General features: G+C 41.6%; 1 protein-coding gene across 20 annotated transcripts in view; it reads left to right on the top strand.

Annotated features, from left to right (window-relative positions):
- Positions 1-21,218, top strand: part of ITPR1 (inositol 1,4,5-trisphosphate receptor type 1) — a 148,517-nt gene that overhangs the window by 44,525 nt on the left and 82,774 nt on the right. For 18 of the 20 annotated variants that reach the window (XR_014934536.1, XR_014934535.1, XM_085516119.1 and 15 more), the window contains 20 exons: positions 1,289-1,443; positions 2,056-2,155; positions 2,602-2,762; positions 3,474-3,615; positions 3,928-4,086; positions 4,616-4,788; positions 5,045-5,164; positions 6,452-6,646; positions 8,453-8,704; positions 10,024-10,165; positions 11,058-11,211; positions 11,524-11,711; positions 12,908-13,046; positions 13,873-13,927; positions 15,170-15,335; positions 15,451-15,621; positions 16,728-16,793; positions 17,635-17,772; positions 19,297-19,422; positions 19,785-19,985. Coding sequence is in view for 18 of the 20 variants with exons in the window: in XM_085516119.1 (XP_085372245.1) it covers positions 1,289-1,443; positions 2,056-2,155; positions 2,602-2,762; positions 3,474-3,615; positions 3,928-4,086; positions 4,616-4,788; positions 5,045-5,164; positions 6,452-6,646; positions 8,453-8,704; positions 10,024-10,165; positions 11,058-11,211; positions 11,524-11,711; positions 12,908-13,046; positions 13,873-13,927; positions 15,170-15,335; positions 15,451-15,621; positions 16,728-16,793; positions 17,635-17,772; positions 19,297-19,422; positions 19,785-19,985 (3,003 nt within the window). In the remaining 2 variants the exon portion in view is untranslated. The remainder of the gene's footprint in view (positions 1-1,288; positions 1,444-2,055; positions 2,156-2,601; positions 2,763-3,473; positions 3,616-3,927; positions 4,087-4,615; positions 4,789-5,044; positions 5,165-6,451; positions 6,647-8,452; positions 8,705-10,023; positions 10,166-11,057; positions 11,212-11,523; positions 11,712-12,907; positions 13,047-13,872; positions 13,928-15,169; positions 15,336-15,450; positions 15,622-16,727; positions 16,794-17,634; positions 17,773-19,296; positions 19,423-19,784; positions 19,986-21,218) is intronic. The other 2 variants (XM_085516109.1, XM_085516106.1) reach the window with 1 other exon arrangement.

Genomic DNA, 21,218 nt, shown 5'->3' with positions numbered 1-21,218 from the left:
TAATGCACTTGAGTGCGGTAATGATGGTAACACACTGGCTTCAGAGATGTACTTCTTTCCCTACTGTGTTGTTTTTTTTTACCACTAGGTGGCAAAAATAGACCATAAAGAATAGGATCAAGAGCACATAACTCATTTCTGACATAAAATTACCGCGCTGCTTAACATTCACTCATAATGTGATGTGGGCTGCTTACTGTTGCTTTCATACGTTAACTTCAAATTCATTCAAATGTGAATTCTCTGCAATAGTGCAGGTTTATTTGCACGGCTGTTTTACTGTTGTTTTCTCCCTATAGCTCAATGGAAGAGCAGTATAAATGGGTATGAATGGTAATGCTACCTAAAACCCTTTCAGCATTAGTGAGTGCTTCTGTCAGTGTTGGTGCTGAAGTTTTAGTTCTCCTTAAATTGCCTCAATTCCTGCTTCCCAGTTTATTAGTTTCCATCATCAGCTTTGTCACAGTTCTTATAACTGACCAGTTGTCTCCTGATGTGCCAAAAGTATATCTTGAATGTAGGGCAATTGTCGTATTGTGGGGATGAATGAGACTGCTGAAAGTTGGAGAATTCAAACCTAGTGAGCACGTTTCTCCAGATGTAAGGCCTCCAGATGGACCCTTGGATGTATAGTTGCTTCTTCTTTTGATGGCACGTTCCCAACGTGTATTTCTGTTCCATGCAGTTAACTGTCTGTTCCCATGTGCAAAACCAAAGACTTTAAATGTCACTGTTTTGCAGCCAAGTTCACCGAATACAAATGTGCAAACTACAGAGTATTCTGAGGCACAAGCAACTGGGGAGTTATTCAGTTTTTTTAAGGATTGGAGTGCCCTATATCAAGACCTCAAAAGGCTGGTACTTGCTTTCAACCTCCTTTGGGTGCCTGTCTTCCAGTTGTGTCAAATACATTTCTAACACCAGTAGTGTCTAGAGTGGCCATCTCACCAGATGTGCATCATCTGGAACTGGTCAGAGCTTCTGACACACCGTGCAGTAAATGACAGGGGGAGTTTGAGTTTCTTCTGGCACCCTCTGCAAGATACTCCTTCTGTTATTTAGGTTTTAATGTTTATATCATTTAGGAATGCTCAGAAGTTATTAATACTAGTGAGAGCGAGGAAATATTTGACAAGAGGAGCTGCTGGTACCCTAAGTCAGAGTAATCTTGTCCAGGATCTGGAGTGGTTCAGAGTTAGGTCTGCAGATTACAGCACAAGCCCGTTTAGCACTAGGCAGTTGGGCCTGAAGAACTTGAACTGACTGTGTGATGGGACTTCTTCCACAGCAGGACCCTGAGCAGGATGCCTCCAGAAGAGGCCTACGCAGTGCTCAGGAGAAGATGGCGTATTCTCTGGTGTCTGTGCCTGAAGGAAATGATATCTCCTCCATATTCGAGTTGGACCCCACCACCCTGCGAGGAGGGGACAGCCTTGTCCCCAGGTATGGCCAACAATTTAATTGCCTTTGAAATTAAGGTGGTTCTTCAAATTAATGTAGAAATAATGCCTAGAACTTCACTCTATTACTTCACAGTGGAGTTATTGGTAACAGAACCCCATTTTATAGATGGGAATACAGAGATGAAGTATCTTTCTTGCCAGTGAAGAAGCTGCGGCTGAAGTCTGGTCCCTATAGTGCCCTTCCCGATCCCTGTCTCTATGGCATTTGCTAGGACATGACTGGTGCATGACATTCCATTTTCTTTGTATGCATTAAACTGTTCTTATGGTACCTCTTGCTACTTGAAAGATACTGTACCTTTCAGAGATGCACAGTTTGAATGCAGAATCTATGCTGTCCACTCCTCCCCTGAAATATTCACTTTATGAACTTTATCCAGCTGACTCTTTGAATCATCAGATACTGTAAGTTAGCGTAAGTTAACAAGGAAGAGTTAGTCCTGTTATGGCAGCTTGGGTAGAAGTTGTAGTTTTGTTGCTTTCTTTGTTTTTTTTCCCACTTGATCCTGCCAGTATTTTGCATTTTGAACAATGCTAATATTTCTTGCCTGGGAATCCGACTCACACTTTGAAACTTCTGACTTTCCTTTAGGAACTCTTATGTCAGACTCAGACACCTTTGCACTAACACCTGGGTTCATAGTACAAATATCCCTATTGATAAAGAAGAAGAGAAACCTGTGATGCTTAAGGTAAGCCTTGTTACTTTTTTGTGACTGCATCCTTTTATTACTATGCTTTCACTTGTATGTTGCTGGTAGGAATTCCAGTCCTTTGAGACTTCAAAGTTTGTCAAACAGTAAACAGTATAACAGCCTACAGTATAACAGTGCCTACACAAAGTATTCGGATTTCATAGCAGCTTAATAGCTCTGCTGTTAAATCTCCGATATATGGCAGTCAGTACATGGAAGATTTTTTTCTCCTGTTTATGGCAACATTTTGCAATTACAGTCTGAGATTTCTTTGACTTGGGAACACCTGTAGGAACGCCACACCTTATACAGAGTTCTGTTCTCATATTGTCTGAGTGAATCTGCGTAGCAGTGTGGCTTTTTGTCTTTGTTAGTTGTTCACATACTAAGTAATACTGCTTTTTGGCCTTCTGTTCAGATAATAAAACTTCTTTGGATTTTAGATTGGTACTTCTCCAGTAAAAGAGGACAAAGAAGCTTTTGCTATAGTACCAGTTTCTCCTGCAGAGGTTCGGGACTTGGACTTTGCAAATGATGCAAGTAAGGTGTTAGGTTCCATTGCTGGCAAACTGGAAAAGGGAACAATAACCCAGAATGAAAGACGGTAAGGAAACAAGAAGTTGGTTCAGATAATGTTTGCTTTACTCTATACCTGTTTCCTTTACTATTGATATGTGCACACAGTAGAGGTTCTCAAGCAATGTTCTGTCAGCCCTTCAGTGTCACTGTGTGAAGTGAGAGCATGGGAACTGTTGTGAAAGTAGGGGAATAATCCGTAGCATGCCTCTCTTGATGGGCTTTGCAAAATGAGTGTGGGAATTTATAATCCATCTTGTGAAGAGTGAACATATGACTTATGGCAAATCCTCTGGCAATGTCTTTGAAAAATATGTGGCCACTCAAAAAGAATGTGCAGTCTGCCATGTAAAACCAGGGGCCCGTGTGCTTCCGTAGGCAGTGTCTTTTATTTGGCCTCGAGGAGATTATAACCTGATCTATTATTTTTTCTGGCAATTCAAAAGAACTGCTGAAAACTTAGTGATCATATAAAAAATACACCTTAAACGTGGTATCATGGTCTTAATGCTTCTGTAGTTTGACTATTGAACAGTAACAGGCTGTAACAGCAGGGAGCACTGGTTCCTAATGGTAAATTTCATGCAAACCTTGGTGCTTTATCCAACGTCTGGGTTAGTCTCTAACATTTGTTTTTTGTCACTTAACATTATGAAACCTGTGTAACCTCATGCTGTCATTGTTCTTTTAACAGATAGAATTTGTAGTCTCGTATTAACAACTTGTGACTTTCCTGTAGATCTGTTACCAAATTGTTGGAGGATTTGGTCTACTTTGTTACTGGTGGAACTAATTCTGGGCAAGACGTCCTTGAAGTGGTATTTTCCAAACCTAATAGAGAACGGCAAAAACTGATGAGAGAACAGAATATTCTAAAACAGGTAGACTGCATTTTTCTCTAAACTCTGCATACAGGAAGGGTTGTCAAAAAGGAGATCCTAGAAGTAGAGAACCTGGCCAAAATGGTGGGACTAAAGGATCTGTTGAGTTTCTAGCTTTGGGCAGTTTGGCAGTGGACTCTGGGCATAGTAATTGCTAGAAGAAAAGATGATAGAATATAGTAATGATCTTGTGTGTTTCTGACATATCTTTTTGAAATTCATAGATGCTGACACAGTGCCTTTATGTTAATTTTAATCAAATGAAGGCAGTTCCTCATGGGATTTTATGTTTGGGTTTTCATAAATCTGTAGATTTTCAAGTTGTTACAAGCGCCATTCACGGACAGCGGCGATGGCCCCATGCTGCGCTTGGAGGAGCTTGGAGACCAGCGTCACGCTCCCTTCAGGCACATATGCCGGCTGTGCTACAGGGTGCTGAGGCATTCTCAGCAGGATTACAGGAAGAATCAGGTTTGGAATGTGTTTGCAGTTCTCAGTGGTGCTAACGTTTATCCTGCTCCAAAAAACATTGATATTGCTCCTGCTATGCTGTGGTGTGATTGGGTGGTCAGCAAGTTGTTTAGATTAATTTTACTATCATCTTTTGACTCTGTTGGAGGTGATATGTAGGGTAGCTAGCAATACATGTAAGGAGGATTTGAGAAAACAATGGAGTTGCAGTAAATTCAGGTGAACTTCAAGATCTTCAGTATTGCATACTACAAGCTCCATTGCAAGTCGGCCTGTGAACTAAGGATGCACTTTTTTTTTGTTGCTAGCTATTAAAACCAGACACACAAACAGACAAGGAGAAATGCTTTGGTATCTAGTCCAGGAGTGAGGGAGAGGTTAAGACTTTTAAAGGAAGAACAATTGGAATCCAACTCAACCACTGACTGACATGTTGGAATTAATGGATGTCTTGCTGTTTTGTTATTGATTATTTTCTGAAATTCTGAGAAGAACTTACTTCACCTTTCTCTTTCCCTCTGGTTCAAAGGAATACATTGCAAAGCAATTTGGCTTCATGCAGAAACAAATTGGCTATGATGTCTTGGCTGAGGACACTATTACAGCACTGCTTCATAACAATCGCAAGCTCTTGGAGAAACACATCACAGCTGCTGAGATTGATACCTTTGTTAGTCTTGTGAGGAAAAATAGGGAGCCCAGGTGAGATCTGCATTTTCAAGTACACAATTGCTGTTTTCTCAGTCTTCTGTGAAGAATCTGTACTTGACAACTTACTAGCAAGTAAGCACAACTAGTTCACTTCTTTTTTGGCATTTGCCATAACTTCCCACTAAGGCAGCGGTCTTACTCTGTAGTGTTAAATCGGAGTTCTGACTGTTTTCTGTCTGAAATATGGATTACTTCAGTCTAAACCTCAGCATGGATTGATACTCTCTTGGCTTACGTTTTCCAACAGGTTTTTGGATTATCTCTCAGATCTGTGCGTTTCCATGAACAAGTCTATTCCAGTAACACAGGAGTTGATTTGTAAAGCCGTACTGAATCCAGCAAATGCAGACATACTCATTGAAACGAAGTAAGTCAATGCCTTTAGAGATGGTTTTCCTAGTGTGAAACAGAAGGGAAGGGATTCAAAGCCGAGAGCACTTCTGGCACATCTAGAGAAAGCAGTTAAATATGTGTGGAGACCTCCTTGGATGCACAATAAATGGATACTGATGACTGCAGAAGTCTGCAGTGTGTGTTCTCAGTCAGAGACTCCTTTCTAATATTTTTATGTTTTTCTTCCTTTAAGTAGAAGACCTTGCAGGAAGGTGTACGGCATTCCATAAGCTCTATTCTGGGTCTCAGACTTCCCTCTCTGAGCTGTCTGAGCACTTCTTGGGCAGTGCACGGACCCTGCACTCAGCCTGCAGCAAAGCAGAAGCTGAAGCCTCTCTACTCACTGGTTTCTCCCACTGCTGTAGGGTTTTGGTCACTAATTTTCTGCATTGCCCTGCCACTGATGGAGCATCACTGCAGACACCAAATCCCACTTGTCTTTTTTATAATGATGAGATTCTGTACCCTATCCCATGTACTGAATAATCATTATCTAAATACAGTAAAAGGGAAACGGGCCTTTGTCAGATTGTATCCTAAACCCCACATGGCTGAGAATATCCTTGAGGAGGTAATTCTCTTCATCAAAGCATAAAGACTGTTTCCACCAGCACTTGGACTTTTTATTTGTTCTTATCTCATATACTTGATTTGCATTTTTCATGTGTGGCTTCTAGTTTTTCAGCAAAAGAAAGCACAGTTACTGTTTTAGTTTTGAGTGGCTGATTTGCTTCTAGCTTTGTCGCATAAGCAGGTAAGTTTTGATCCAGTTGGTATTTATGGGATCTAGTACTGATCAAATTTTAGATATTTTTGTTCACCAGATCTTCCTTGTTCGTTGAATGAAATGTTTGTTGAATCTTCCTTGTTTGAACCAGTTGTCTGAGGAAGATGTTTCTTGAAAGCCAGCCTTAATACCTTTTGTTTCTTTAGCCTCATCAGTTGAGTGGAGCTGAAATGTGTATGTGCCATTCATCTCTTTTGGAGTCAAATTGAAAAGTTTACAATCTAAATTCACTCCAGTGCTTTTAGTAATAAACCCCAAAGTCTTTACACAGTAAATTGCTACTGCAGAACAAGTATGATATTCAACTTTTACTTGGCCTAGTTCAAGAATAAAACTTGTTTTCTTAATGCAGGTGAGATCATAAAATTACTTCTATATCACCAGTACGTTTCAGCAGGTGTCTTGAAAGAAATGTTCTGAAAGCTTTGCTTGGGTCTTGGCAGTTTCTAGTCTAACCACGCTTCATTCTGGCAGGCTGGTCCTCTCCCGATTTGAATTTGAAGAAGTGTCAAGTGGAGAAAATGCCTTGGAAGTTGGAGAAGATGAGGAAGAAGTGTGGCTGTTCTGGAGAGACAGTAACAAGGAAATCCGCAGTAAGAGTATCAGAGAGCTGGCTCAGGATGCTAAGGAAGGACAGAAAGAAGATCGGGACGTGCTCAGCTATTACAGGTTAACAGCATGTGCAGTAGCTGGCTAGCAAATTTATCTAAACTGGTATGGGGGAAAGCCCTCAGTATATAGGCTTCAGTTAAATTTGGGGAAAGGATGCTGGGTTCATGGATAAAATTGCCATTAAAAAGTGTCTTTCTTTGAGGCATGAGCTAAAAGCTTAAGGTTCATGGTTAGAAATCAAATTATCAGTGTGGGAAAGTTTAAACTGATTTGAAAAGATTAGCTGAGGCTTAGAGTGCATTAAGCTTGCACGCCATTTAGTGCCTGTGTTTCTGCTTGGTTTCTATGCAAATGGATGTTAACATAGTCTGTATGCCAACTGTGTAGGTTACCTGCGTTGAAATGGTAGTTGGGGGTGAATAAGCACTGTGGGTTTTGCTTTTGATTAAAAGAAAAGAACTTATTTACCCCCTGCCTTCTGTAGATAGTGCTCCTGTAGTATTCTGCAGTCAGAGTGTTCAGTGGTCCTGCAGAATTCAGCAGGGCAGTTATGACCTTAAAAAAAAAAAAAAACATGCCACAAGTTTGGTTTGATTAATGCACTGTTCTTTCGTGCAGTTTGAGCTCTGCTTTTAGCAGTTTTTAATGTGAAGTGATGTTTCCAGATGACTTGACAAGACACCGAGTTCTTGGCATAGTGTAAGATCAAGTTTCAGCCCAGACCAAATTCCTGTGTCTGGGTTTTAAAGTTCTGAAAACAGTGTGACAGACTGAGCTGTGGTGGTACAGGGAGTACAGAGAGGGGTTTTTTGGTACCAATTTGTTTCTTTTTTGCATTATCTCCTGCACTGAAATAATTTCAGCAGACTTCCCAAAGTGTTTTTAATTGAACCTATTGGGGGGCTGAACTTAAAAGATGATCTTTTATAATTTCAGTTTATAAAAATTATGGTTGCTTTCAAAATGGATTGTATGACACCTTCTTCTAAGCAGAATCACTAGTGTTAGCTACTTCTAGCCCACGTTATAGTCTTATACATGTGCTTAAAACAACTTGAATCCTAGAATGGCCTGGGTTAAAAAGACCCACAGTGCTCATCCAGTTTCAATCCCCCTGCTGTGTGCAGGGTCACCAACCAGCAGCCCAGGCTGCCCTGAGCCACATCCAGCCTGGCCTTGAATGCCTGCAGGGATGGGGCATCCACAGCCTCCTTGGGCAACCTGTTCCACTACTACTTAGTGTAGAGCTGGGTTAAACTGTCACAAGGAGTGATTGGAGTTGAAAAGCAGTCCATTGTCAATTAAACGTTCATTTCTTTAGTAAATGTCACAGTTGACACTGCTCAACACAAGTCTGTATAAGTATTCTTGAATGTTAGATGTTCATGGCTAAAGGTTAATGATCTGTTGAATGTGCATAACTTAAATGCCAGTTATTTGCTCTTGTAGGCTGAAAAGCTAAGGAATACTTTATTTTTTGGTTACCATCTCTTTGACTGGAGGGAACTGAGCTCAGTAGTTCTCAGCCATGAGCCTTTTAAGGATTCTGTTGTCCATTCTGTGCTTCCTCAGTGAACCACCATGGCACCAGCGTTAGTAAGAAACGTTTCATCCTCTCCAGTATCCAGGCTGAGCTGCCTTGAGTGTTCTTTGGATTCTTACATAACTTCTGTTAATACTATTACTTCTGTATAACTCTGGAAAATGAAGAACCCTTTTATTTTATTTTTACATTGTTTCCACTTGTACTAGTGTTTGGTAAATACCTTTCATTCACTGTTAACATATATAACAGCTTATCAATGCTACAGGCAGTGGATGGTTCTGGAAATGCTTGTTTGTGTTTCCCCCCTCTCCCTGAAGATACCAGCTAAACCTCTTTGCTAGAATGTGCCTTGATCGACAGTACTTAGCCATAAATGAAATTTCTGGCCAGCTGGATGTGGATCTCATTCTCCGCTGCATGTCTGATGAAAACTTGCCATATGATTTGAGAGCCTCTTTCTGCCGGCTGATGCTGCACATGCATGTTGATCGTGACCCCCAAGAACAAGTTACACCAGTGAAGTACGCACGGCTGTGGTCTGAGATACCTTCTGAAATTGCAATTGATGAGTAAGTACTTGTTGGAATGGTGTGGGAAAGGAAATTCCATCACTTGATTATTATTATTATTACTATTTTTAAATGAAAACAGATCAGTCCTAATGGGTTTTTGATACTGCTTGATATTGGCTTTTTTCTTGGTTGCTTTGGTTTGTTTTTTTTTAGCCTATTCTCAGTAGTTCTGTAATTGTAGCCATGGAGTAGATTCATTGCTTATAATGTTTGGAGAGGATCTTCCTCAGTTAAAGAAAATCACACCACCACCTTCCTGTCTGTGTGGTGTGGTGTTACTGTAGAACACTGTGGTGTCTGCCTGCATGGGGGTGATGTGATCAGTGACCCTGGGGAGGGGAAGCAAGGAGGGGGGGGGAGGGCTGTTTCCTTCTTGCCTTATTTGATCAGAGCAGTGACTCTTCAAAGCTGATTGTCCATACAGCAGGTGGTGCCATCAATAGCAAAAACAAGGGGAAGATATAGAAGCAAGGAATGTGCTGGATACAGCCGTGTTGCTTAATTGCCAGTGGATAATACTCTGATACAGGGGTAGAAAACCTAAACAAAGCCCCACAGCTAGGCTGGAAACTTGATTTCTTGACTGCAGACCCTTATCACCTTTTTATAATAGAAATGACTTAATAACAGTTGAGCAGACCAAACAGTTGAACAAACCAAAGCTCATTTTCTTCAGTGGGAGGAAACAGGCATTGACAACCGTGTTAACCATTAGGAATTTGATTCTTTTTGGTATTAGTGCTCATGTTCAGGGTTTTCTTCCTTTCTCCCCTCCTCATTAACCTCATCTCTTATGAGAAAATGCAGTAGCTCGTAGTCAACCTTAAGTGTCAAAATAGAACAGTGATGAGCTCAAGTGATGCACAGACGGTCATTAATGGAAGGTTGTGGGGATTCTTTTTTTTTTAACAGTTCTCTACACAAACTGAGAAACAACATTTCTGTTACAAAGAAATAAACAATCAAGTGTAGGTTGAATGTACATTGTTTGTATTTGGAGAGAAGTCAGCATCCACAGGCAGCAAATCTTGGCTACAGTTTTTCTCCTGAGCGCTGTGCGCTGCTTGTCAGTTTGCAGTAAGAACAAACAAACAACTTTATTGGGACAAAACTCTTGTTTTGTTTTTCTTGGATACTTTTAAGTAGTGCAAAGTGACCCTATGGGATAAAGCAGCAAAAGCCAGGAAAGTCTGGTGTCAGCTTCCTGACTCTGCCCATTGGACAAACGGTTCAAGAGCCTTTAACTTTTCCTAGGGGAAGGAGCCCTGTGTACATGCATGCTAAATTCTGTTTGTTCTGCTTGTTTTCCTCCTCAGCTATGATAGCAGCGGAACTTCCAAAGATGAAATTAAAGAGAGATTTGCACAAACAATGGAATTTGTGGAGGAATATTTAAGAGACGTGGTGTGTCAGAGATTCCCTTTCTCTGATAAAGAGAAGAATAAGCTCACTTTTGAGGTAGTTATCCAGTTCTGAGATTTACCTTTCTCTGTGGGACATTGGTGCTTTTTTTCAGCAGCAGGAAGATGAGCAGCACTCAGCACTGAGCTGCCCTGCCTGGTGCGCTACTCTCATACAAGCACATCCACTGAAGTTTGTGAAGTTTGCTCTTGAAATGCAGTTAAGGAATGCGAACTTATGTCTTAAAACTGCAGCAGTTGATTTACTTTTAGTGCTCTGTGTTACTACCAAGGCAAGCTTTCCTGGCATCAATAGTCAGTAAAACTAAGGCACAGATATTCTCTCCATCTTACAGTATTACCAGTGCAGAGAACAGTGCTGTATTCTATGGCTTATTGTCCAATTCATGTAGTCTGTCTGTGCCATCAGATGTACTGAGTGCATGAAGCCATGTTCTGGAACTACTGCTTTAAGAATATGATGATTTAATTGGAGAAACACACTTGAGATGATTGGTCTGCCTTCAGTATTTGCACTACATGTGAAAGTATTTTTGTGGATTGTGAAGCAGTGTGTGGGGAGACTTGTGGGGAAGCTTAGTAATCTGTAGATATGGCATATATATATATTTATCATGTGAAGTCATGAGAAGCATTTGTACCTACCTTCTGGTCTTGACGTATCTCAGCCTGTTTGTAATGAGACGAATACAGTAGCTAGAGAATGTCAGTTGTAACTAGAGACTCCTGCCACAAGTATTATTGTACTTGTGAGCAAGTAGGAAACTAATAACGTGCAGACCTATACAGTGTTCTGTGGAATTATGAGGTATCACAACCAGAATACGACTCACAGTCACATTATTGATTTTATTTTTTTCAATGTTAAAACTTGATTTTTATAGCAAAATGTTTAGTATTGATCAGACTTCTTATTGTTATTTTGGTAGGTGGTTAACTTAGCCAGAAATCTGATATATTTTGGTTTCTACAACTTCTGTGACCTCCTCAGGCTAACCAAAATCCTCCTTGCTATATTAGACTGTGTGCACATCACTACCATATTTCCTATTACCAAAATGGCAAAAGGCGAGGAAAGCAAAGGTAAGGCTGAGAAATGATTGTTCATCACCAAGTTTGAGTTAATGTAAAAAGTATTAGTTGGTTTCAAGACCTTCTACTCAGTGCTGTCTGTGGCTTGGTTGTAAAGCAGGGTGATGCCTGTGATGGGAGGGGGAGCAAGAATGGGGGTTCTGAAGCATTGCTCCTATTGACTTTTACCTGTTCCAGAGAGTTAGGTGTCTGGCTGCCTTTGATGTTGGGACAGGTTTTCTTTGTAGGATGTGAAATGTCCTTGGCCTGTTAATGCAGTCCCATTAAGCCAACATAATTACATGTTTACCTACCTTTCTGAAGGGAGCAATGTGATGAGATCGATCCATGGAGTCGGTGAGCTGATGACCCAGGTGGTGCTGAGAGGTGGGGGGTTCTTACCCATGACACCACTTGCTGCTGCTCCTGAGGGCAATGTCAAGCAGACAGAGCCAGAGAAGGAGGACATCCTGGTGATGGATACGAAGCTGAAGATCATTGAAATACTTCAGGTATCACAAACTAGTGGACGTCTTGTTCTGTCTTTGAATGCCAGTACACTGCCATGTGACCATTTAATGTGCTCCTGACTTGTGACACTTGAAAAGAGGTACATACAAGGCATGGAGCACTCACTGTACCTATGATAATATTATGCAGTGACTGAAACCATGTAGCGGACTTGAATCTACCTCAGACTCCTCTGTATTTAACAGTGGCTTGTGAATGGCTGATTTGTTGAAGTGGAGGGCTCTTACTCCCTGTACTGTTTTAGTTACTTTGGATCTCCAGGACCATGTTGTTAAGCCTCCCAAGGAGGGGAGTTATGCTTGATAACTGTTTCTGGATAGCTGTCAGCCTGAACAGTTGATGTCTACATATTTGCCAGTCTCTTGCAGTCCCTTCCATCTCTGGCTTTTCCCTCTTTCCCCTCAGTTCTCAGAATAAGATAAAAGCTGTTTTCCCCTTTTCCGCAGCTTTGTGTAGATGTGACACAAAAATACTGTGCTCAGCTCCATCTTCCCTCCCTCACTGCACAAGTTGAGAACTTTTGGGAACTTCATGGGCAAGTTCATGTAGGCCAAAATGCTGAAAAAGCCATGTGGGCGGAAGCATGCAGAGCAGCAGGAAAGCCATGGTGTGCCTTCCCCCTGCCCTCCGTGGGAGGCTTTGCACAGAGCTGCATCTGAGGTCATGCCCTTCCTCTCAGCAACAGATGCAGCACGTAGGGGAGGCTTGATTCACTTCCTTTCACCATTTCTAATCTTAGTTAAACTGAGAACTTCTCTCATACAGCCTGGAATGTCTCAGTGGGGTATTTTAATGTACCAGCATTACCCTGGTACCATACGTTACTCAAACCGGCAGTAAGCGTTTTCACTCAAACATGAGGATGAGTGCTTTGGGCAGCAGTGAGGAATCAAAAGTCTGCAGAGGCTTTTACTTGTGAGGTTTTGTTACTGTGTACCTATTGTACTGAAGTCACTGAAAGAAAGTTGATGAATTCTGGGATTTGAATTAAACAAAACCAAAACTAACCAAAGAAAGCACTGCAGTGCATATTCCCACATACCTCTTCTCCAAACTACATCCATTTTTTACAAACATTGTTCTTGTGTTGGGAGATTCTGTGTTGTGTGAATGGTCTGTGTGTGTGCTGGGAACAGACAACAACATTTCAACATTTCTACTACTTCTGTATCGTCAGTTCATTTTGAATGTGAGACTGGACTACAGAATCTCCTGCCTGCTTTGTATATTTAAACATGAATTTGATGAAAGCAACGCTCAGATGTCTGAGTCACCCACTGGAAGCAGTAGTCAAGAAATGCCAGCAAATGTTCCAGGTTAGTTACCTTGCAAAGAATGAGCTTGTGTTAGGAAAGGTTTTTTAGTCTTAGTAAACAGTTCAGGTTCTTGCTCTGGTGTGTGGACGTTGGTCCCACAGAAGCAGTGCAAACAGGAGGTTGCCTGGTAACATCAGTAGTCTCAGTTTTGTACTTACCATCAGTTTTTTATTCAAGTGCTCTTTTTATCTCACTGCCTGTTGTACCTAGGAGTAAGTCGTGTCAGTTAACTGATGTATAAGTTGTAAGTCCAGTGGCATTCAGTTCAAGCTTACATTTGTAACTCCTGCTGTTTGGAGAGATGGGGCAGCAGAGAGGGAAGCATATATATAGCTGCCAAACTTCCTACAAAAAAATGCTTTATTCTTTTGGAGTAATACTTAAATAAGGTAATACTGTATTATTTTGGAGTAATAATTAACGCCAGTAAAATAATACTGGAAAACACAGAGCCCTTTCTGTTGAGCCTTAGGAGTATTGCTGCCAGTGCTTTGGAACTTTTAGCTGTACCCTTGTGAACGACCCCTCTGAAACTTACACCATTTCCCATCAGTATCTGGAATGATGCAGGTGCAATCTGAAAATAGACAAGAATATGCTTGGATGTTGCTAAAGTGGTTATGAGTTGTTTGTGATCTAATGGCAGTTACTGTATTTTCTTAGATTATCTTAGCATACTGCTTCAGTAACGTGTGTGTTCCGTTCAGTTTTCTGTGACTCTCGCATACACCTACATCAACACTTGTGGTTTAAAATGTGTTTAGACTGAAAAAACATCTCTGGTGCAACTCTGACACTGTGTGTTTGTCTGCTCTTATGTTCTTAGGAGCCCTAGACTTTGAACATATTGAAGAACAAGCTGAAGGAATCTTTGGTGGAAGGAAAGTATCTCTTCAGTAGTGCTGATCGAGGTGTAGCTCAGCAGTTCGCAGGCTGCAGTCCCCAGTGTGATCATAAGGACTGTGGATTGCAATTGCAAGTGAGGTGGTAAATGGAAAAAGATTGGGAACAGCTGCCCCAGTTGCGTAGGCTTTGTTTTCCTGAAATACCTTCATGCAGCTTGAAGTAATGTCCGTTGAAATTAAAAGCCATGGGGAAGGTGCAGGTGGTCCTTCAGTTGAAAAAGATCCTTGCTGCAGTGCTTTGCTTGTGTGGGTGAAAGCAAAGCTGGAGGATTAGTGCATGTAAGCAGAGTGCTGCTGTAAAATCTTAGGTGGAAAAGTTTGAATAGGGAAGGATTGGGGCTTCTGAGACAGATATACTTACCCATGCTTGTTTTTTTTATAATGCAGAGTTAGACAGCATATGCATGACGGAACAAAACAAGCCCTGTCTTCAATACCTGCTTTCTTTCTGGAGTTGCTTATACCCTTTCATAAATAGCAGGAAGTAATGTTAGTGACAGACATAAAGGATTTGGGCTTATCTTGATGTTTCACCCACTCATTCTGTTGGAGCACCATGAAGGTGTATATAGCCATTAAGCTGTTCAGGGAGGTGAAGCTCTTTTCTGTAAACCTGAAATAACTGATTTCTTAAATGAGGGAAGAGAGATTCATTTGCAGAATTAATAACCTGAATTGGCAGTGCAGGTGTGTGTGTTTGGTTGGGAGTAGAATTTGAGATTCAGAGTCTCACTGGTAAGGAAATAACAAAAGGATATTTTATCACCTATAGAAAAGAAACACAGAGAAAAGATATTGAAGAGGAAAATTATGAGTGTGAGGCATAATTGGAATTACAACTTGGATGCAGAGGAATGGTTGTATTTTGTGGATAGAAAGGATACTATTAGGAATGGGCAGGAATTTTTTAAGTAGTAGGATAAGGCTGACATGGGGACAAACAAGTAGTCATAGTTTGTCCCTGAAGAACATAGGTTGCACGCTGCTGCATGCTGAGTGATCTGAGAGTAACGAGATTCTGGAATAGTCTTCCAAGTAAGCAGCACACCAAAAGAAGAAACAGATCTGTATGTCTTTGTATAGCAGTTGATTTGATAAATATTCTACTCATTTAAAAAAAAGGGGGAGAGATTTGTCTCCACCACAGCATGTTAGATTTAGTAAGCTGCTGGAATGATAAGCCCAATATTCTAGTCAATTCCTACACTCTGTTTCCAGTGAGGAGAATACGCCGTTGGATTTGGATGATCACGGTGGCAGAACATTCCTCAGGGTTCTGTTGCATTTAACGATGCATGATTATCCTCCGCTGGTCTCTGGGGCACTCCAGCTTCTCTTCCGTCACTTCAGTCAGAGACAAGAAGTTCTTCAAGCTTTCAAGCAGGTATGTGTGTTCATTAAAAGCATCGCTCTTCATCTGAATGTATGCATTGTAGTTTAAAAAAAGAGATTAAAAAGAAAAATCTTTTTGTGTGACTAATGGGCTGCATTCATGTAAGGTTCAACTGCTTGTTACCAGCCAAGATGTTGACAACTACAAGCAGATAAAACAAGATTTGGACCAGCTGAGGTCTATTGTGGAAAAATCCGAGCTTTGGGTGTACAAAGGCCAGGGCCCTGATGAGACCATGGATGGAGTGCCAGGTGAAAATGAACACAAGAAAAAAGAGGTAATTTGGTTCTGCTTCTCCAGTTTTGAATGCTAATATTTTTCTGAGAATGTAGCTGTGTCCAGGCCTGTGACTAAGATGAGCATGTTCGTCAGCAAGTTGCAGGGCCTGATAATGCAGTCTGTTGGTTTTTCACTAAGGCAAGAATTAGAGGGGAACTTAGACCACCTGATGGCAGTTAGTCTCAAATAGAAAATACTCAGAACGAGTTGATGGTGCTAAAATATCAACTTCAGGTTCTGGCACCCAAAGTCAGTCAGATGGACTCTGCTCTCAATAAAAGTGATTTTTGTCTGTATCCTTTGGCTAAATTATTTGCACATATAATGTGGGGTTGCTTATGACTTTATTATAGCTATTAGCACTGTGTGTTTATTAATTGTGTTGAGTTTTATAGCAAGTCCACTAGCGAAGCTAATAAAGAATGTGAAGATGTACAGAATATGCTAAAGCACCATATCCACTTGACATACAATATTGTAGAGAGAAGACTTGATTAAACACTGACTATTTTTCACTTTTAAATATGTACTGTTATTAAATGGCAGAGAATAGTGCTTAAAGAACCTGTTAAATGCTGGTGCTTTATTGTGCCTGATAGTACCAGGCTCCTGCAGTACATGCATGTGGCTTATAACTAATTAAATGCCTTTGTCTCAGTATCGTTGTAATCAAATAGAAAACAGCGGATGAAAGAATGCAAGAAATAGTCCCTGGGATATGAATGTTTATTGTTGGAAGTACAAGTAATTCACTGATTGCTTTTCTTGTGCCTAGTTAGAGATCTTTTGCTTTTTATATAATGACGGTGAGGGGGGAGAGAGAGTTTTTGATGGGGGAGGACTTGCTTACAAATGGAACATGACAAATGAAGGAAAGGACAGGAGGTTACTGCCTCTAAAATTATCCCACCATCACATTATTTTATGTTACAGAGGTCTTGACAAGATAATTATACATATTTGTCTGAGACTGAGACTGTCAGCAAACTGAAGACTGACACCCCTTTCCAGGAAGAGAGCAGTCACTACCCTAGAACAGTAATTTTAATCCTCGCAAATTGCAGACAGCAAGTATCTAATAAACTGTCTGATTCTTATCCACAGGAAGGTCACAGCAAGTCACAGAAGCCTGAAAGTACGAGCAGCTACAACTACCGCGTAGTAAAAGAGGTAAATCTGCTTCTTGATAGTTAAATGGAAGCATAAATGAGTAACACAGCTCTGGAGAGCTGACTGCAGTCAGAGGGAGACACCCGGGAAAGTCTGAGTCACTCTTCCATTGTGGAAACTATTTGCTGAGTAATAACGTATCCCAACCTGAATGAGAAGCCAGGAGTATAATAAGCACGACATGTGTGTTCTTTCCTTAAGTACGGATTAATGAGAAAGACAATGTTTTGTTGCTGTTTCAATGGCAACACAATATTTTTACTATTAAGGGCTATGAAGGAAGTAAACAAGTCAAAAAGCTACTTCAATTGTTCTGCCCTGAGTAGTTCACATGCAAAAACTGCGGATGAAATTTGATTTCAAACATAGCAGACAAAGAGCATGCATTGGCACTGCTGTGTTCTGGTGATGGGCTTTCTGCAGCACTGTGCTGCGGAGCACAGCCTCACTTTACACAGCTAAATTCTGTAAGACCAGCACTAGTCAGATGAAGTGGATGGTGCCCAGGCCAATAACCACCACCGTGATGATGCATCTGTTGCCTCACTGATTCCCTTGCTTGTGCCAGTGACAGCACTGTGCTGGCTGCTGCATCCTGGGAGAGGGGCTGCTTCCTCTTGCTTCTTAGCTGCAGCTCAGTCCTTCTGCCTTCCACTGCTCTTACAGGAGCAACCAGGCTTTGACCCGGTCTTAACTCCTCATCTTGAGGCTGCAAAACTTGATTTTGCTCAGAAGAACCATTACTGTTGATGCAGATGTGTTTTCTGCTGTTAGCTCTTTTTGGGAGCCATCTGGCACTTTCTGAAACACAGCCCTGTTCTAAAGCAAATCTCTTCTGCAGATCCTGCTCCGGCTCAGCAAACTGTGTGTCCAGGAGAGCGCCTCGGTCCGGAAGAGCCGCAAGCAGCAGCAGCGACTGCTGAGGAACATGGGAGCACATGCAGTTGTGCTTGAATTGCTGCAGATCCCATATGAAAAGGTTGGGTTTCTGTACAACTACCAATTCACTTCATGTTAGGTTGATGGGCTTTTAATACCTCATCGAGGTCTTCCTTGTTGCTGTGCAGTATCTGTAGTTTGGACGTTAGGAAACACTTCTTTACAGAAAGGGTAGTTAATCACTGGAATAGGCTCCCCAGGTTGAGTCATCGTCCCTGGATGTGTTTAAGAGCCGTTTGGATGTGGTACTCAGTGATATGATTTAGCAGAGAGTTGTTAAGAGTTAGGGTACTATGGTTAGGCTGTGGTTGGACTTGATAACCTTCGAGGTCTTTTCCAACCTGGGTGATTCTATGATTCTATGACAGCCATCCTGAGAATACAAAGCAGCTTGGTCCCCCATAGTGTTCATCAGCAGATCTGCTCAGTAGTTACACACAGAATGCAGAACCCCTCCTGCCTTCCAGTTACAGTCCCAGAGTCCATTCTAGGCATGAGTTAATACCAACTGGCTAATGAGCAGAGGGCTGCAGTTCATAATTAGACATATCAGAGTGCCATGTGTAGTGTCAGTGGTACAAAGTGAAACTCTGTTGGACCAGGCTGCTGTACACATTGCACTGCACTATGCTGATGGAACACACCCTGAGTTCATTGCCCTGGTGCCCATTAGTCACTGGCGACAGGTACTTATCATTGATAGGTGAGGGACCTTGTCACATTTTACCATTTAGTCTGCTGTCCTCTGTTCCTGACTCCACAGGTTTCTGTAAACCAGTAATTCTAGGCAGTAGCTTTGAATAATATTAATTCTCACTGTCTTGCTCCATATTTTTTAAAGAAAAAAATCAGCTGGAAACAGCCCCTCTGATAACTCTTGTTGCCATTCTGTCCCATACTTGTGAATATGCTACTAAACAGGCAGTGTGGAGAGGGTGTTTCACCCTTGGAAATGTATGAAGCCTCTTAAGAATAAAAACAGTGATTTTCCAAACTGCATTTTTTGCCATCAGTAATCTACACTGATGTCAGAGGAAAGGCACTGGTTCCTGAACTGTGCTTGGATGCATGCAAGCAGTGTGCACATTCCAGTAAACATGAATTGGACTTAACTGTTGCAATAAGAACTTTCCATCTCCTCTTTGCCATGACCTACCTATCTGTCACTGCTAAAATGCATTTCAGCAGAACGTGGCAGTTTTCCTTGGTAGCCCCAAGGTGATGATGTGCTGTGGTTTGGCCAGTGCACTTCTCTGCTCAGAAGTGTAAAAGTGACTAAAGCACGTTGCTGGCAGGCTTGGGTGTGGAGTCTGTGATTTTAGAGAATAAACTACTGTAACTTCTATTATGGTCTTTAGTTTTGATGATCTTCAGAACTGTGAAGCAGGCCAAACTCATCCCTAATGTCTGTGAACTGGGTGGGGGTTTGTTTTTCTTTGGAGTATGAGAGAGAGATACGTGACAGTTCTCTTGCAGAGCTGGAGCTGGGACTCATCTAAGTGCTCACCTGCAAGTGAACCTTCAGATTCTTTGTAACCCCATCATGTCTGTCATGCAATCACAGGCTGAAGACACGAGGATGCAGGAGATAATGAAGCTTGCACACGAGTTTTTACAGAACTTTTGTGCTGGGAACCAACAGAACCAGGCGCTGCTGCACAAACACATAAACCTGTTCCTTAACCCAGGGGTAAGAATAACTTCATGCCATGTTGTGGTTTTTTTCCAGAGAGAAAAGAGAATGGACTGTCCTTGGTAATTACATTTGGTCCTGTTCTGACGGAGGATTGATTGGAGGGATCACACTTAGTTTTCTTTCTGAAGCCTCCAAAGCTTGTTTAGGACCATTTCAGTATAGAAAGTTCAGGAGGCTGAAGTGGGCTAAAACTAAATAAGCTGGGATACAAGGCATGGTGTTGAAAGACTGGCTCCTTGGAAGTGGTCTGTTCTGTTATACAGCCACCCTGCAGGGGTGTTGACTTTATCATGACCTCTCTATGGATTTGGTGACTTGTTTGTTTTCTAATTTCCTTCTTTCATCCCTTTCATTAGATTCTGGAAGCAGTAACAATGCAGCACATTTTCATGAACAACTTCCAGCTTTGCAGTGAGATTAATGAACGCGTTGTTCAACACTTTGTCCACTGTATAGAAACACATGGCAGAAATGTTCAGTACATCAAGTTCCTGCAGACGATTGTCAAGGCGGAAGGAAAATTCATTAAGAAATGCCAAGATATGGTAATGGCTGAGGTGAGAGCTGCAGAGATTTGCGAGGTCTGAACAGAAGTTTTCACATAGCATTTGGTGAAAATGACAAATTGATCCTCTCGCTTCTGGGACTGCCAAGAAGCTGACAGCTCTCTCGATGCAAAAAGAGCATACAGCTCCAGAAAGCACAGGCTGTTTTTGTGACCAAAAGCCTTCTGAGCTCTTCACCTATGGATACAAAGAGCGGCTGATTGTTAATGATAATTGCAAGTTATTTCTCAGGCTTATGCAGAGCAGCGTATAGGCAAGCTTAGTCTGAGGAAAGGCTGCCTTTCCATAGGAAAACTGTAAGAGAAATAGAGTTAATTTCAGTATTCTAATGCTGAAGGAAAATTGTACTGATAATAATGTAATTTGATAGGAATTTTTTTTTTCTTAAGTTGCTGAATATGTGAATTCTTGGTATGTGCAGAAAGAGGAGAAGTCTGAGGGCCTTCACCAATGCATGTGTGTAGTTAACTGGGAGATCAGCATGTTGGAGTACAGAAGGGGGAGGTAAGAAAAGGGCAAGAAGTCCCTATACACGGGATTTTGGAGGCAAGCTGTTTATTTGCATGACTAATTGCATTGTTATTGGCCTTCTCGGCAGGGGGAGCTCGAGGATCAGATTTGTCGAGCTCTGGCTTCCGCATGTCAATCAATTGATTGGAGGTCTTCAGTATTTTGCCATTCAGTTTAAAAATGGTTTTGTGAGCTTCTCAACATGAGGTTGAGTTGGTGAAGGTGTTCAGCAGTCAGCTTTGACCATGGTCAGCAGCTGCTGAGGAAGGGGTTGCCTTCTGTCTCTTATCTCGCGGATGGCACCAAGCTCTAACTGGAGGGCTGTCTGATTTCTACAGCTGTGTTCTTTGTAGTGCTCAGCCCCACAGCAGCTCTCAGTCTGCTCACTGTTGTTCTCTTTGTGGAGTTACAGGAGATCCTAACTGCTCTGGAGCTCCGGCCATCCAGACCTGAAATGCAAAGTTGATAGAAATCTTCAGTATGTGACTTAACGTGTCACTTGCTGGCCTTGGAAAATTGATGGTGTTTGTTCGGAAGGGTGGAATTACTGAGCCTGGCAGCCCTCCCACCCGGCATGCCCCCAAGGCATTTTTCTGAACAAAATGGTACATCTACAGCTTGCTGCATTAAGAAGTCAGCTGAGGCAATATACGTGAAATTAAAAAGTACAATGGAAAGTCACAAGCTTCTTGGCACAACTTCTGTCTAAGCAGT

Source organism: Coturnix japonica, chromosome 15 (genome assembly GCF_054131305.1).
Source record: "Coturnix japonica strain WE chromosome 15, WE-NBRP24, whole genome shotgun sequence".
Lineage (NCBI taxonomy): Eukaryota > Metazoa > Chordata > Aves > Galliformes > Phasianidae > Coturnix > Coturnix japonica.
This window is presented reverse-complemented; position numbering and strand designations above follow the sequence as displayed.